Here is a 16,936-nt window from a genome sequence, read left to right on the forward strand (position 1 = left end):
AGAGAAATTGATTACCTGTTGTGTATTCTATAGAAGTGCTTGTACCTGTGTTAAACATCCTGTAGTCATGAGGGTTGTTTTAACATTAAAAAAAGAAATAAAATTAAAACTCTTGCTAATACAAAATCAGTTTTAAAAATAATTATCTTGGAAGTGAGCTATTAAGATTTTTCCTTACAGAAATTGATTTTTTTGCTCATTTTTGCTGGATTATTCTATTGCTGCTGCTATTTCTATGGAATGGAGTAAGAATTGTTTCTATGCATGCCAGGTTTAATTCTCAAGTACATGTTATTCTTACTTCTTAAACACAGCTGCAATTATCCACATGCCTGGTACCAATATTTAAAAATAATCTACATAGGCAAAACAGCCTGTGCATTCACTGGCAAGCATGGTATTATTTTAGAGGGATCTTCTAAATGCATGGCTGTACCGAGTTAGTTCAGTTATCAGAATGCCTCATATGTGTTCTGACAGGTCCTCTTGCAAATTCTGATGTGCCCTTGGATGGGTCAGTTTGAGCATGGCACTCTTGTGACCTTAGAAGTGATTCCTGTTTGGTGCTTTCATTGTAGCACAGAGGCTCTGAAATGATAGCCAAGTAATTTATCCCTGGTCAGTTAGATGGAGAGCCAGTGACTACTAGGAATAAGATAAGAGCTTGTAGGGATGCCTCCTGTCTTAGTTCTCTGGTGTCCCAGAAAATCATCTTTTTTATGCAAAGATGGTAGACCTTCAGTCTGAGCTGGTATTTGCTGTCTACTCTGGCTGAGAGACTGGCCTTAGACTGAGTCCTACTTAAACAACTTCTGTGTAACTGATGAGTGTTAAGAACTGACATGTTTTGGGCAGACTCTGAGGACCTCAATGCCATCCTGACTAACTTGGTCATATTTACAATCCTGTGTTCCCGAGGAATGTTAATGGGAGACTGAGGATATAAAGGACAGAGATAGATGCCCTTGGGCACTGCTGCAGAATGGAGGGGGTGGGACTAGTCAGGTCCTGATCTCCTTCCTGCAGCAAATTCCAGCAAGCCTCGTCATATACTGCCTACACAGAAGAACAACGTCATCAACTCTGAGGCCACCAAGACTTGCAGGCTTGGGTTCCACTTTCAGTAAGAAAGTAGGTGGCATGGCTAAGAAAAGGGAAAATAAATTCTTAGAAGAATAGACTTTAAAAATAAAGTTCAGGTTTACTCTGTTCAAAAATTGATCACAGCCACTCATAAACATGTTTGAGACTCAGGAAATGATTCCCATTAGTTTCTGTCAGAACTTCTCTAGAGAAGATGACACATTTTACTATTTCATCGTGTGCAGCACATGTTTACACTGTCTTCTTATTTATTCCATATTAGAGCTGGTTTAAGGTACACCACCCATGAATATCCAGCAGAATAAGGAAGGCAAGGGAAGCTGGTTGCTGGAGAAAACAGATGTGTACACAGATATTGATTGATGAATACTCATTGAATAAATGATGTGATGTAAAATAAAAAGTCTAGCAGAAACAGAAATAGTTACAGAAGCCAACACAAACAGGCCTATGACAAGCAACTTGTTCAATTTAGCATGAATAACAGTAACTAACCTATATTCTATACTTGATTTGTAAAGCATTGTTCATAGCTGTTATATTGTATCACCTACGATTAAGGAAGACAATGTGGCATGATCTGAAAAGGATTCATCCCAGTTCCTACACATGTCACCTGTCCTGCTGAGATCTGCCTCTTCCTTGAACAGGATCAGCTTCTCCCCTCCCCTTTTGCCCAGGTTCCTGTGCCTAGCCAGGAGTGTCCTACCCATGGCTTGCATATTTGACACCTATCTGAGGGATGCATATTTGCTTTATTTGCAGGAACATGATGAAGTTACTCTCAGAAGTTTGCCCCATGACCTGTGCAGGGATCCTTTGAGGTTTTCTGGTTTGCTCTGGGGAGTAGCAGGAGGAATATACTCTCTCAGGACTGGGGACATTTAATGGTGGTAAAATCAGTCAGTGTTTGAATAAAGAGTGCATTCAAACTGTTGGCATTCCTTTTCCCTTGATTGTTTTTGATATGGGGTGAGTCATCTTCAGCTGGTAGATGGTGAGAATGTTAAGAGGCTTCTGTTTATTTTCCCAGCAATTCTTGCAATTGGTAAGCTATTCCTCAGTGGCCAGGCCGGTCCTGTAGGGACTTGGGGGTGGGTACAGCAGCAAGAGCAAAACTATCTCTGCCATCTCTCTTTAGGACCTAGGGAATTTTATTTTTAACCAAGTCAACTTATGTTTCTTGGAGCTATAAAAGGGACCATATTTTAAAATTTTAATCACAACCTCTGCCCATAGAAATGATCTGTGATATTATTCCCAGTAGACAAGATACAGCTTTATTTCTGTTTTTCACTTTCTTTGTTTTTCATGTGGGGATGCTTATATTAACATTGTTCCCACACCCACCACTGTTTCCACATTTCTTTTCTCAAGTCTCAAAAAAAAAGTAGGCATTTCCGGAATTATACTGGCAAACTATGTTATTCCTGAAATACTGAAATATTTCACAGATGCTACCTTGCATTCTCTTGAGGGTTTGATTTGCTTGCTTGTTTGGATAGCTGCTTACAGAAGTGTTCATTTTAGGCAAGATTTCTAATATTTTTTTTCTTTTTTGGTTATGAGTCAAAATGTCCTGGATGATAAAAAACATGGTCGAAAGAATAGATTGAGTCAAATGATGTGAACAACATGCAAGTGTGGGGGCAAATCCACTTTGGAAAATTTCAGAGCAGTAATTTGGCATAGCAAACACAAAAGCAGAGCCTGCTGAATTCCCACCACAGTGCTTGATAACAGGGATAATCAATGCTAGTTGCTTCTTTATCCAATTTCAAATCATAGTCCAAGAAGCCTTATTTTTCAAATACTTATTTCACAATCAGTGGTCAACCAAAAATTTAACTCTCCTTTTAATTATTAGTAGTCTATTTTCTTACAGATGTTCTAAGCCATTTCTATACAGGAGCTATTTTGCTAGTTCATTAAATGTCACAAACTTTGTTAAGTGTTTTGATGAGATTTTTTTGAAAAAGTGTGCCAATTTATTTAGTACTTAGAAGCTATAAGAAACATAACAGAAAGACTGTGATTTAGAGCTTCAGAAAATGAGTGACTTTTGTTCATTTGTAATTTCAAGGCTACCCACAATGTTTAAATGCTTAAATTTACCCCCAAAGCTGAAAAACACATCCATTAATAAAGACAAAGTTCATAAAGTGAGTTGCATAGCAATATCTCCTTTCTCTAACTATGCTTTAGAGCACAGCAGTTGACTTACATTGGAGCTATTTCCCTGTCCATAGAGTGCCATACTTGTGCATTCTTCTCTGGGTGTTAGATGATTATGAGTTCATTTCTATCCAGGGCATGTTGATTTCATTTGACTTCATGAATAGCAGTAATTCTTATTATTGTCTGTGGCTTGCAAATGCTTAGAGCCATCATAGACCAACCAGTTGAGTGTTAGGCCAACTCTGAATGTTTGCAGAATCTCACAGGTGATTTTGATGAGCTGCCAGGATTGAGTCCTACTGCTTTAGAAATTTTAAGCAATTTAGGTTAACTGAAAAATAGAAAAGTGAGGATATTTCCAAAGACATATAAATGTTTAATTTTTGCACATCGATTTGAAAATGTAAAACTGTTGTAAGATACAAAAGCAAACTTTGATAGATGAGGCAAAAGATTTTTCCAATAACAAGATTTATGGAAAAGTCCTCTTCTTTCAGATGTATCTCTAACTTATGTGTAATGACAATTAAAATTATAGTTGCTTGTTTCCAGAAGTTGATAAAAATAAATCTAAATTTCAACTCAAATAAGCTGGTAGTATAGCAAAGAAAATTTTAGAAATGAGTATTATTAGGTTTGTCCTACTGGTTCGTAGCATTTAATAATACAAATTAAAACATTTACTTGGTAATTATGAATAGAAAGTTAAAGAAACAAAATATTCAAAAAACAGACCAAGTATTAGAGATAATAGAATTAATAATGACAAAACAGTTCATTATAAAAGACATAATTATAAATATTTACATGTCTCATAATAGAGCCTCAAAACACATGAAACAAAAATTGACAAAATCAAAATAAGAAATAGACAATCTTACAGATTTTAATACCTACTTTTGATTAAACAAATAGGAAAAACTCAGTAAAAACAAAGTATGAATAACATTGGGAACCTCCTCAATTGACATCTGTAGAACATTAAATTCAACAATTACAGAATAAATATCCTTCTCAATTGCTAAGAAAGACCATATGCTGGATCATAAAACAAGTGTTAATTTAAACAGATCAAAATAATAGAGTGTATGTCATGACCTCAACAAATGATTGAAAACTGTATCTATGTGTGAAAAAGTGAACATCAATCCCCTCCTCCCTTTTTTTCCAATTCTATGCACAATATTACCTCAAAGTAGATCATGGGCTTGAATGTAAGACATAAATACATAAAGGTTCAAAGAGGAAATCCCAAGAGTTCAGATAAGGCAGAGGTTCTTAGAACACAAAACCATGAAATTTAAAAACAGTTAACTTGGATGAAAAGCATACTCTCTCTAAAAGAGTTAAGAAGGAGAAAAAAATCCATAGATTTGGAGAGAGTATTTATAATATAGATACCTGATGAAGGACTTATATCCAGAAGACCTAAAGATGCTTATAGCTCAACAATAATGAGGAACCCCCTTTAAAAGAAAAAGACATGCACCTCACCCAAGAAGATACACAGACTAGACGAAATGATAATGGCCAGACCAGGTTAAAGTGTGAGAAATTAGTCAACGTTATATCGCTAGTGCGAGTATAAACTAACAAAATTTCTGTAAAGAGGAATTTGGCAATGCATTTCAAAAGTATTAAGAATGTTTTTATTTTCTCCAGTAGCACTACTTCTGTGGATTTACCCTAATAAATTTAAGGACTTACTTGTAGGTTTGTTAGAACAATCAAAAACAAACTAATGATAAACAATGAGGTTTTTTTTAATATATTAGGATTTTCAAACAAAATCCTATTAAAATAATTGACATTATTTTTTAAAATGGAACACATGAACAAATGAAATGGGCAAGGTCACCTAAAACACATTCATCTAAGCCCTTGATAATTTTTCTTAATATATCCTTGAAAACATAACTTGAAGAATACGAGGAAACATAATCATAACTACTTTTTGATGATTGAATTATGAATGATTAGTTCTTTTTCCTTTCATCAGTATTTTCCCAAGTTCAGTGAACATGTATTATTTTAAATAAAAACAAAATATTTCAAGCATGTTTATAAATTTGAATAAGTAGATTCAGTTTATTAATGTTGAATAATAGTGCTTCTCATGCTATTTGAAATTGTTTTGTTCTTCAATATGAAATATCCATGTATCATTAACAGTCAAAGTGAATGATTAATCACAGGTATAGAAACTATTACTAGCAGTCTCAAACAAGTAACTGGTATGTGTTGGGTAGTCTGCTAGAAGTTCTTTGAGTTACAAAGGTAAAAAAGAAGTAGAGCAGTAGCTAATTGTAGCAGGGCAGAGAAGGCAGGTTGGTTCATCTTTCTCCCAATTCTGGTTGATACGTGGTTCTGCCTTGAATGATGTATTAAAGTGAACTTTGGGACTGTTTCTGGGTTCACCTTAAAGTGCGCTGATCATTTAATAATGTCTACTCTTGGCAGGAGAGCAGAACAGTGCAGTACTTATGTGCCATTCTTGACCTAGTTAGGGAATAAGGTAATCTATTTTCTGTAGACAAGATGAACACTGGGGAACGTGAGGTAAAAATAAAGAATTAGGAGATTTCACAGAGGCAAGAAGTTACTTCTGGCTCTCACTTCTGTAAAATCAAGCTGTGGCATGGATTCTGTTAGAATGGTTTCTATTTCTGAAAGAAAATTCATGGTTTTCTGAAGTATGCCTTCCAGATTTTAGCCTCAGGAACCAAATAAATCTAAGCCAATCTTGATATATTATTCATGAAATACATTATGTATATTCCTGGCTTGACAATTTCTGTACCTCCAGACTAGGGTACCATGAGCAGGTGGGGCAATGGAGACGGCCGACAGGTTGGGAAATAAAGGTGGGAGGGATGATGATGACCACAGTACTGTGCTTCAGATATGCGACACCACTGTGCTCTCCTTCCCTTCTGTGGCCCATGTGTCACAGTGTGAGCAGTGTCTCAGATGTCATCACTGAACTAACTCTTCAGATTTTGTTGGCATTTAAATCTGAACTCCAGAAGTTATTTTTCATTCCTGGCTAGTGAATTTCTAAAGCATTCTGACCCCTGAAGGGCAATGACTATCATTTTCTGGAAGATTTTTGTATTGCTCTGGACTTACCCAGCCCCTCTTGGGGCTGGGGGAGGGACAACAGTGAAGGTGAACATGTGAACTCCGCCTGTGCCGTTCCACCCCTCTTAGAGTGAGAACGAGTTCTGTGGGCCACAGCTTATCTCTGGCTTTCTTTTCCCATTTATTTATAAACAGAATCCCCCACCCCTGCTTTTTACGAGAGCTTCTAGTTTGGTTTTTATTTAATTTTGAGATTGTTTTCACTAAGATAGGACTGGATAGATTAATTTTTATGTTAGTATTTGGGAAAATTTATTTTCTATCCCTCTTAATTTTGAATCATAGTGTTTCAAGGTTTGAGAAGAAGGAAGCATTTTAGGTGCCAAAAATGTTCCTGAGTTTTGAGCCCCTACATTATGTTCCTACTGCCTGTTTTCAGCCTGTGTTTGAAGCCCAGCTAGAGACAGATTTCTTCTCTCCAGTCTGGTGCAGTCATTGTATCCTTGGAACAGCTTTGACTCTTGAAACTCATTTTTGCATTGACCATAATTCTTTTCCTTGGGAATTGTGTACATTGATCATGAAATACCTCTTCCTTATATTTAAATTAAGTTTTTTAACTTTTAAGTATGGTTTATATTGTGTTGCATACCACACTTGTTTTTTGAAGCCTCCTCTAGTCTTCCAAAATACTCTAATTGAAAATTACCTTTCAGTGCCCAGAAGTATAGAATTTAGAGTAAGACTGCCCTGGTTGAAGACCAGCTACTATTGAACCAACCTGGAGCAAAGACGTAAATCTTTCTAAACCTCAGAATGCATGTCTATGAAATGTGAATTAAAATAATGGCCATTTCCTGGGCTTATTGTAATGGAAAAATGAACATAAAGCACATAGCATTAAATATTATGCTGTTAGTAATAGTTATATTTTACAAGTATTTTTAATATATATATATATATATACATGTATATATGTAATTTGACAGTATGTCTTAAAATTGATTTGCGTTATGTTTCATCGTGTTTTAACTACAATTTGCAATGCAAGTTTTAATTTCTTTTCCTAGGAGGATCACAAGTGTTAGTCAGCTTTCCTTACTGTAACAGAATACTTGAGATAATCAGTTTATAAACAGGAAAGGTTTGTTTTGACTCATAGTTTTGGAGATTTCTGACCATGATCATGTGGACCCATTTATTTTTAGGCCTCCAGTGGGGGTGGGCAGCACATAATTGTTGGAGTCTGCAGCATAGCAGTTTACCTCATGACTAGGAATATAAGAGAAAGGAAAAGATATGGGCCCCACAATCTCCTTCATGAATATGTTCACCCCCAATGACCTAAAACCTCCCACTAAGACCCACCTCTTAAAGTTTCCACCACTCCCCAATAATGCCAAGCTGGAGACTAGACTTTTACCATATGGGCCTTTGGCAGCTGCTCTAGATCTATACTGGAGCACCATAGAATAGAGAAAATTCATTATTTTCAACAATCTTTCTTTTCTTCTTATGAATCATATCCAAACCATTAGTTCAGCTAATTGTTTCAGGCCATAAAAGCCAAATAAGAAGTCCGTGTATGATAGAGCCTCCTGGAATAATGGTCATATTTTCACTTCTTGCTTGTGACTTTCTCAACAAGATTTTATACAACTTCAGATTCTGATGAAATTATGTTTGTATTCATCAGTGTGACTAGGCTTGAGAGTTCGAGCCTGTTTTTATAATTACAGCTAGTCTGTGTCTTCATAATGACTCATTTCCCTGAAATGCATTTCATTCTCAAGTAATTCTGAGCATAAACCAAGAAATTAGCTGCATATTCAGCTCTTCTTTTAGGGAAAGGCTTCTTCAACTCTCGCATGATAAACATTTCAAGTCATTTTTTGTTACATGGTCTCCTTATACAGTCAAACATTTCCATAGTTTTCATCTGCCTCTATTTATTTATTTAGCATTTTAAAAGACAGAGTCTCTCTTTTTTGCTCAGGTTCTCCCTAGGACTCAGTTCAACGATCCTCCTGCCTCAGCCGCTTGTGTAAGATGTGACTTCAGACACATTCCACCTTGACCAGCTGTTGACTTACCCTTATTAAAAATAATGAAGTACACTAGAAATGAATACTTTGTGACAAAGTAAGAATGTTTTAAGGAAAGTAAATTCGTACAGGAATGTTAAAAGGAATAAACATGTTTATTGGAAAGTAGGCAATGGAATTTTTTAAATAGCCTCTAGTGACAGATGATTTGCTGAATCTAAATCATACTAAACTCTGAACTTTTGAGATGAGCAGCAGAGGAGGAGGTGGCAGTGAGGGCTGGTGGTCAGTGGTGACTTCTTTGGGTCAGGGGAGGAAGCTCTCCCAACAGTAGTGTGGTATGGATGGAGGTGTGGGTCAGAGGGTGCTAACGATGATTATGGGAGCGTTGAAGGCTTCAAGCAGAGAAGTGACCAGGAAATTTTCCATCTTAGAAAGGCTCCTCTGACCGTTCCGTGGTGTATAGAGTGCCTGCTATATACAATCACTCTGGGAATGCCAAGAACAGTGACTACCAAGAATTGTGAACCATGGAAAACCAACTGCTAGCCCTTACCCTCCTCCTGAGACTCTTGCCTCTGGCTTTAGTTTGTGGAGTTAGTCAAGACCTTCCTCGCACCCTCCAGTTCAGTGTTGGGAAATGGGTGAACTAATTCTCTAGAATTAGCTCTGCACTGAGGACTCTGACTTTGGTCTAGCTTCTGTCCCATGTTCCTGGGAAGGTTGTACTTCCTCCAACTGGGAAATGTGGTGTGAGCTCCTTCCTCCAGATGCTCTGGGCTACATATTCTATTTTCCTTAATCTCTTAGAGGCCACATTTATCCATTCAACAAGTACGCATTATGCACCCACTGCATGCTCCTTTGAGGAGTTGAAAGAATATAGTTAAACCAAGTGTCCCACTTGAAAAGAGAGCAAAACAGAATGTTTAGAGAAATATATATATATTCTCCTTAGGCTTACAGTGACAACTCTTCCTGTAAGTCAGAGATTACAAACTGGGTGTTCTGCTGGCCAGACCAGGCCTGCCAGTTGTATTTTGTTTGACTGGCAGTATTGTAATTTGTTAAGACTTGAATGCTTTTTGTTAGAGCATATCATCCCTAGCTCACCAGAGATCTGTCATTCCACATTGATCTGCAGCATGCCAAACATACACACTGAGCTGGCTGGGTGGAACTTGCAGGCACTCAAGTGTGTCCCCACTGCCCAGCCTCCTAGTAGTGAGATCTTGGAATTTCCAAATTGCCCAAAATTCCCAGGTATGTAATCAGATCTGCCGTGTTTTCTCCTCCCCCAGCTGGGAAAACCCATTCATGAAAATGTCTATTTTTTTAAAATTTTAATGCCACTTATATAAAGATACTTTAAAATGTTATTATTCTGTTGTTTAGTGCATAATTTGCTGTATTCCATGTAAGTAATGCACTGAGAATTGATGTAACATCTTTTTTTCATGACATAGTCTCATTTAATCTGTGACATTTCATTTTAGAATCAAGATGAGCAACTATTTTCTTCCTTATAAGTCTGATAGAATGTTGTAGAGTAAAAAGAGCATTTTAAGTTTTAAGATTACTTAATTCTAGAAACCCTGCTTATAAAAAGACAGGGAGGGCTGGGGATATAGCTCAGTTGGTAGAGTACTTGCCTCACAAGCACAAGGCCCTGGGTTCAATCCCAAGCACTGCAAAAAAAAAAAAAAAGACAGGGATATAAAAATGTGACATGTACATAAGTCTATGTACATATATAAACAAATTGGTATATAGTCATATAAAAACTTACTACCTGACAACTCTGAAAACCATCTCCACAAGTTCAGGGGTCATTTTAATGTTAGTGAAGTATATCTGGGCTTCTTTGTTCATTTTACCTGAGGTTTCTATGCTTTTAGGAACTGAATAAAAATAAAATCAGATTGTTGTCTAAATTCAAGGTGCCTTAGGAAACAAATGAGGCATGCTTCATTTCTCTCATTTCGAACACTAAAGACATCAGGAACATAACTGTGTAGTGAGTTGGCAGAAAATATAGAGCCACCATTTCTGCCCTTAAGGGAATCTAACATACATATTTTATACTTCATTATAAAGGTTAACTGTCAGTCTATATTTGCAAAACAGACTAATTGGTATTTCTGTGTTTCTGATCTTGTATACATATAATTATACAACATTTTCAGCAGAATAACATTACCCATATGTGATAAATGTCACACTGTGACTGTCAGTTAAAGCTAGTAATTTTAATTTTTTTTTTTATTTGACACATAGTTATTGTACATATTTATGGGGGACAGTGTGATAATTTGATACAGATATATAATGTGTACTGATCAAATCAGGATAATTAGCATTTCCAACTCTTCTGATACTTGTCAATTCTTTTGGTTGGGAACATTTGAACTCCTCTCTTCTGGTTATTTTGAGATATACAATAAATCCTAAACTGTGGTCAGTCTTCCTTGCCAAAGATCGCCAGAGCTCATTCCTCTGATTTAATGTATTTTGGTGTTTGTTATTCAACCTCCCTCTCTATACATTCTTCCTCACCTTTCTTAGTTTCTAATGATCACTATTCTATTTCTGTTAGATCATGTTTAGCTTCTCACATGAGGGAGAACATGCTTTGTCTTTTTGTGCCTGGCTTATTTCACTAAGTTCTTCTAGTTTTGTTCATGTTGCCACAAATGACAGGGTTCCAGTATTCTTTTGTTTATGTGTGTGTGTGTGTGTGTGTGTGTGTGTGTAATATAACCACATTTTCTTTATTCATTCACTGTCAATGATATCTCAACTGGTTCCATGCCTTGGCTATTATGAATAGTTAAGACTTATAATTGTAAAACAAAATGAAACACAAGAAAAACATACAAAAAAAAAAAAGTAGTAAATATTTCCATGAACTACTGGGCAAACCTGAAAATGGGTCTAAGATAAAAGTGTTAACCATTTAGATTTTGCAAAGATTAAGTTTAACTCATCCATCAAAAGTTGACTCTAAGAATAACCTGTGTGTTATGAAATGGCTTGAGTTATTGCTATGATATGTTGGATGAGCAAGTAGACACAAAGTAACAAAAATGGGTCATTCAAATGTAATTTTATTAGGGAACCATCCTGATAAATACTGAAGCAAAAACCAAGATGCAAATTTTCAGAAGAAATTCTTAAAATCCGCTTTTGGCTTTTAAATCTTTTACCTACACTGAAAGGGAGTATAAAAGAATCTAGCTGTTCAGACTAAAGAGGAAGGTTTTTATCAAAGAACATTTCCCTGTAGAGAATTGTGCATGAATCATGCCCCAACCAGTTAGGTCTCCCATCATCTCAAGTGAAAAAGGTTTTAAGGAAGCAAATGACTTAGTAGGTTTCTCCTGCAATCTTGTGGTGATAAATGAAGGTAATGCTGAACAAGTAGCCATTCTACAGAGGTGGAGGAGGCACCCATAATCATCTTGAGGAGACCAGCTTTTCCTTTGGATAGAGCTCTGAGTATTTCTTATAGACCACTTTGGACCATAAGCATCCAAGAGTGGAAATGAGAATGATTCAGGTCCTTTTCCACAGGGCAGTCTGGAGAGAACACAGCCAACGAAAGCTGGGTCTCAGATGCTACATGAGGAGCATTTATTTGCAGGGCTGGCCTCAGGGACTTGCAACCTGTGGAACTGCAAAGGCCATTTGCTTAGAAGGGTCCCAGGCCTGGTTAAACACCAAGTTGTTGTCATCTTAATTTTTTTTTAATTTTTGAGGGGATGAACCTCCATATTTGCATTTTGTACTGGGTCCTGAAGATTAGGTAGCCAGTCCTAAATTTGTGACCTACATTGAGAAAACAGGATGAAGAAGCCCCAGCAGTGGGAGAGGGGGCAGTTCTTGAAGGAAATCACCAAGGACTCCATGGGAAGAGTAGACCTTAAATATTTATGATGCTCAGTTGAAAAAGATAGTAGACCAACTAAAAAAGGCAGGTAGAACTTTCCTTCTTCCCTCACCTCTCCTTCATTATCCACCTGCAGTGCCAAAGAGGATGAAGTCAACTTAGAAAGAGGAGAAAAGACTTTGCTAAAGGAGAGAGGTTGTCATACGTACCCACATCTCAGGTGGGGGTGTTGGCCTACAGCAGATGCTAGCTAGGATAGAGAGAGAGGCTGCCATGGATATTCAAATAACTACAATGAGTGTTCTGTGACTTAAAGTGACTACTAGAGCACTTTTATTAACTAGAATTGCTTAGAAATACCATGGGGCTGTCCAAGTTTTTCTCCAGGGGTGTGGGGAGAATAACACTGAATGCATACTAAGGGAGAGTGAAGTACAAAATGGAATTGCTTTTGAAATTGCATCTCTCAAGTGATACTAATTCAATGTATGTATTGATTACATAATTGAATTTGAAGAACCTAGAAGCACCAAATGCTTTTAACTCATAAAGGTTATTATCTTTTAAATTTAAAATGATTTTTCTGAAATGTTTAAATTTAATATCTGGACTTTTTATGCATTTTATTTATTAATCTGACTTGGTAGTAGGGAAAGAAATGTTAGATATTTTGTCCCATTTGTCCTCGCGCTTGTGTTCATCTAGTTGACAGTGTTCTAAAAATGGAAAAGTTTAGTCGTTCAATGCAGTGGCCTTTAAAGTGAGGAGACATATATGATATTTCTTTAGGTAACATGTTTAACATTTGACAGAATTAAGCTTAATTTATTATAATTTAGTTTTTTAATGGCAGTAGCTTAGAATATCTTTTTCTTTTTCCTATTAACTATTACAGAATAACCTGTTAGGAAAATGTTGATGGTTTTCAATATATTTCTACTGCTAGTGTTCCATTTTATGCAGAGTGTTGTAGACTAATTATAGAAAATTGTATTTAGTGTTATTCATCTGTGTGAAATTAACTTTGTCACTGATGAACTGACATTTAGAGTAAAATGGGGTTATGTTCTTTCCTGGGATTCTGTGAATTGTATTTTAATGATCTTCAACCACAAGGAGATAATTGAATCTTTTAAAAATCTGCTGAAGTCTTTTGTAGTTGATGAAACTTTACAAAATCTGAATCCTGTGATTTTTTTTCCATAAAAAATTTCAGATAGTTTATTTTTCTACCAGATATTTTCATAATGTCATTCAGGCTAGAAAAAAACCTTTTAGGGTTTTATTTATTGTAACTTAACCTGATTATTATTTGAAATATAAATTCTATCATAGAGATGATTTTGTTTATTTTTGAAGTTTTGCTAAAAGTTATTTTGTCAATATTTTTTTACTTTTATAAAAAAATTTTAAATGTTAATTTTACAGATTTGAGGAGTACAATGTAATGATTTGATACACTTATGTAGTGTGTAATAACCACTGATTTTATTTTAAATTGGAAAAGACTAAGTAGAATTCTGATCCTTATGGGGGCATCATGTGAAAAACTGTATTTGCATCATTTGTAATATAAAAGACTATTACTGGAGATTTTAATCCAGCAGCACCTTACTACTGAGCTATATCCCCAGCCCTTTACTTTTTTTTTTTTTTTTTTTTTTTGAGACAGGGTCTCAATAAGTTGTTTAGGACCTCACTAAGTTGCTGAGGCTAGCCTTGATCCTCCTGTCTCAGTCTCCAAGTCACTGGTATTAGTGGCGTGAGCCACTGCTCCTAGCTCAAAGACTATTCTTAAAGGAAGTGTTTAGCTTTCCATCACTGTGACAAAATATCTGAGATAGTCAACTTAAAAGGTGGAAAGGTTTATTTGACTCATTGTTTCAGAGTTTTCAGCCCAGGATCATATGGTGTACGGGAAGCAAAGTGAGAAGAAAAGGAGTGTTCAGGGTCCTTCAAGGGCAAAATCTCTTGACCTAATTTCCTTACACTATACCCTGCCTCCTAAAGGTTCTACTCCTTCCCAGTAATAACACAGGCTGGGAACATCCTTTAACATATGGGTTTTGGGGGGACATTGAAAGACCCCATCTATAGCAGAAAGAAAATTTTTAAATGAACTAAATGGCATGCCAGACTGATCAAAGTTGGGGTCACACTGGCCTGCTCACCACCTGACCTTCTGAGCCATTACAGCACATTTGGAAAGGTAATCACAAAACCTTCTTCTAAGTATCTTTCTGTATATTTTTATTTCTTTTCTTCAAGATATTCCTCTATTTTTGTTCTAGGCTCGCAGGAAGGAGGTATTTATCCAGGAACGCTATGGGAGATTTAATCTAAATGACCCATTCTTGGCACTCCAGAGAGACTATGAAGCGGGTGCTGGTGACAAAGAGAAGAAACCAGTTTGTACCAATCCACTCTCCATCCTTGAAGCAGTCATGGCCCACTGCAGAAAAATGCAAGAAAGAATGTCCACGCAGCTGGCCGCTGCAGAGAGCAGACAAAAGAAGGTAATGAGGCTTTCATTACCTAGTAGTTCATGGTCACTTCTCCGTGACACAGGGTGGATGAAGAAACTATCTTTGAGGTAGTTGTTTGTTGTTAAACATTATATTTTCAGGAAGAATTGGACAAGTACTTTGATGGGCAAAATGCTGTAGCTTCTGGTATCCCTTTTAATGTAACTTAAAGTATTTAAAATGCAATAGAAAGTAACATTAAATCATAAGGGAAGTTTGAGAAAGAAATTGTGTTTCCCATGATGGTTACTTTGATACTCTCTTTAAAAGATGTAATTTTGCCTTTTTTTTTCCCATGGGGGTGGGGGACTTCATTTTCCCAGAGCAGTAAGACTAGCTTAGCTGCATGGTGGCTCAATCCAGCAATGCAGCCAGTACTCGCTGATCCTATGGGAGCATCCCCAATTTATTTTATCCAGCACCTGTATAAAATATTTTTCTGCCATTAGAAATTATTTTATTATTTTACTTTTTCTTATTTCTTTGGAAAATGAAAATATCCAATAGAACAGAATGAAAAGTTGCATGGCTTATCCAGTGTCACCATGTATAGTTAAGTACTGGTTATGTTAAACTCATGTCTGGGATGTGATAACTGGCAGCTGCAGACCTCCTGCTCATACATGTTCGTTTGAACCCACCTCCTTCCCCCTCCCATTCCATGCACTGGATTACATGCTTCAAAGAATACTAAGTCTGATGAAAACATATTGTGATTAACCATAAGGAAATAGAAGTTTAGATTTTGTCCTTCTAACATGTTGCCAACACTATTGATTTTATTAGAAAAGAGAGTGAGGAGGTTAGAGAAGCTAAGGCTGCCTGGTATGATTAAATTAAAACTAATGTTTTCCCCATGATTATTAAAGTAAAAATTAAAATGTTCATCCTTTTCAGATAATTATTTACATCTCATATTTAGCACCTGATGTACCTATAACCTGAGGGCAGTGTGCTATCAATATTTATGATAATGCCATTGAACACACATGTGTCTTTTCCCTGTAACTAGGTATTTAGTTAACATATGAGTGCCAGTGTTTTGGTGTATGTGTTGAATACAAGCAAACATTTTCCTTAGTATGTGACATGGTAGAAAACTAAAGCCCTGAGTAAAATAGTGAAGAATAGAATTGCCTTTCTGATGAGAGACAGAGTCACAGTTATACTCTAGACTTTGCAAACTTTCTACCAAGCCCGGCAGACAACCACCAAGGTCTCTGGAGGTTTTGAAAACTCCCCACAAACCGCACAAGCAGGAGTCAGTGTATTTCAGCTGATGTCACTGAAATTCATTTATATTTCTTGGATGGGATACATTTCAATTATGTTCTTAACATGTCAAATGAGCTATATCATAATAAATTATTTCTGCTGCATTTTATGCTGTATGCTCAAAAATCAAGAAGATATTTTCTTTTCATTTAATATATAAAGAACGTATATTTGTCTCAATTTTACTTCAGTTCTGTTTTTATTTATCCTTTCTCTTTTAGAAGAAAATAAAGAACCCATTTCTAGTTGAGTCAAAGATTTTATTATCTAGCTATTTTTTTTTTTTTTAAATCAACTTACATCCTGTTTGTTTCTGAATGACTGGGTCATTTCCAACCTGGCTGGAAGTGAAAGGAATTTGTTCCTGTCCTGAGGACCCTGAGAGGCTAATATAAGATGAGCCAGTGCATCTGCCTCCCGTGTACATCAGGGATACAGGAGTCCTTTATGGCCAGATTCATTGGCTGTATAGTCTCAGTGAAGGGTTGCTTTGACAGGAAATGCTGCTTTTTATCCTTAAAGAATACTCTATTCCAGTAGATTATAGTGTTTCAGAAGAGTTATAGCTTATACTCTTGTCCTGTGTATTTCAAGAAAATATCTCATCACCTGATGAAAACAGCAATGCCAAAGTTATCTTAAAAAACAAAACAAAAAACCAGAATTACCTGTCACCTTTAATCCCGAAAGAAAATATTTTAGTCAAATGTTTTCAGTTCCCTAGTATATAGAGTAAATTGTACTTTTAGGAACCTAAAAGCAATAAGGAGAAAAATCAATTATTTTAAATGAGTTCAGTTCTTTAAATCACAGCCAAAACTAAAGACTGGGAAAGCAAA

At 36.2% G+C, this 16,936-nt stretch overlaps 1 protein-coding gene across 5 annotated transcripts in view; it reads left to right on the forward strand.

Moving 5' to 3' along the window:
• Cttnbp2 (cortactin binding protein 2) overlaps positions 1-16,936 on the forward strand; it is a 149,112-nt gene that overhangs the window by 39,795 nt on the left and 92,381 nt on the right. For all 5 annotated transcript variants that reach the window (XR_007109746.1, XM_047560231.1, XM_047560228.1 and 2 more), the window contains exon 3: positions 14,589-14,813. Coding sequence is in view for 4 of the 5 variants with exons in the window: in XM_047560231.1 (XP_047416187.1) it covers positions 14,589-14,813 (225 nt within the window). In the remaining variant the exon portion in view is untranslated. The remainder of the gene's footprint in view (positions 1-14,588; positions 14,814-16,936) is intronic.

Source organism: Sciurus carolinensis, chromosome 8 (genome assembly GCF_902686445.1).
Source record: "Sciurus carolinensis chromosome 8, mSciCar1.2, whole genome shotgun sequence".
NCBI lineage: Eukaryota > Metazoa > Chordata > Mammalia > Rodentia > Sciuridae > Sciurus > Sciurus carolinensis.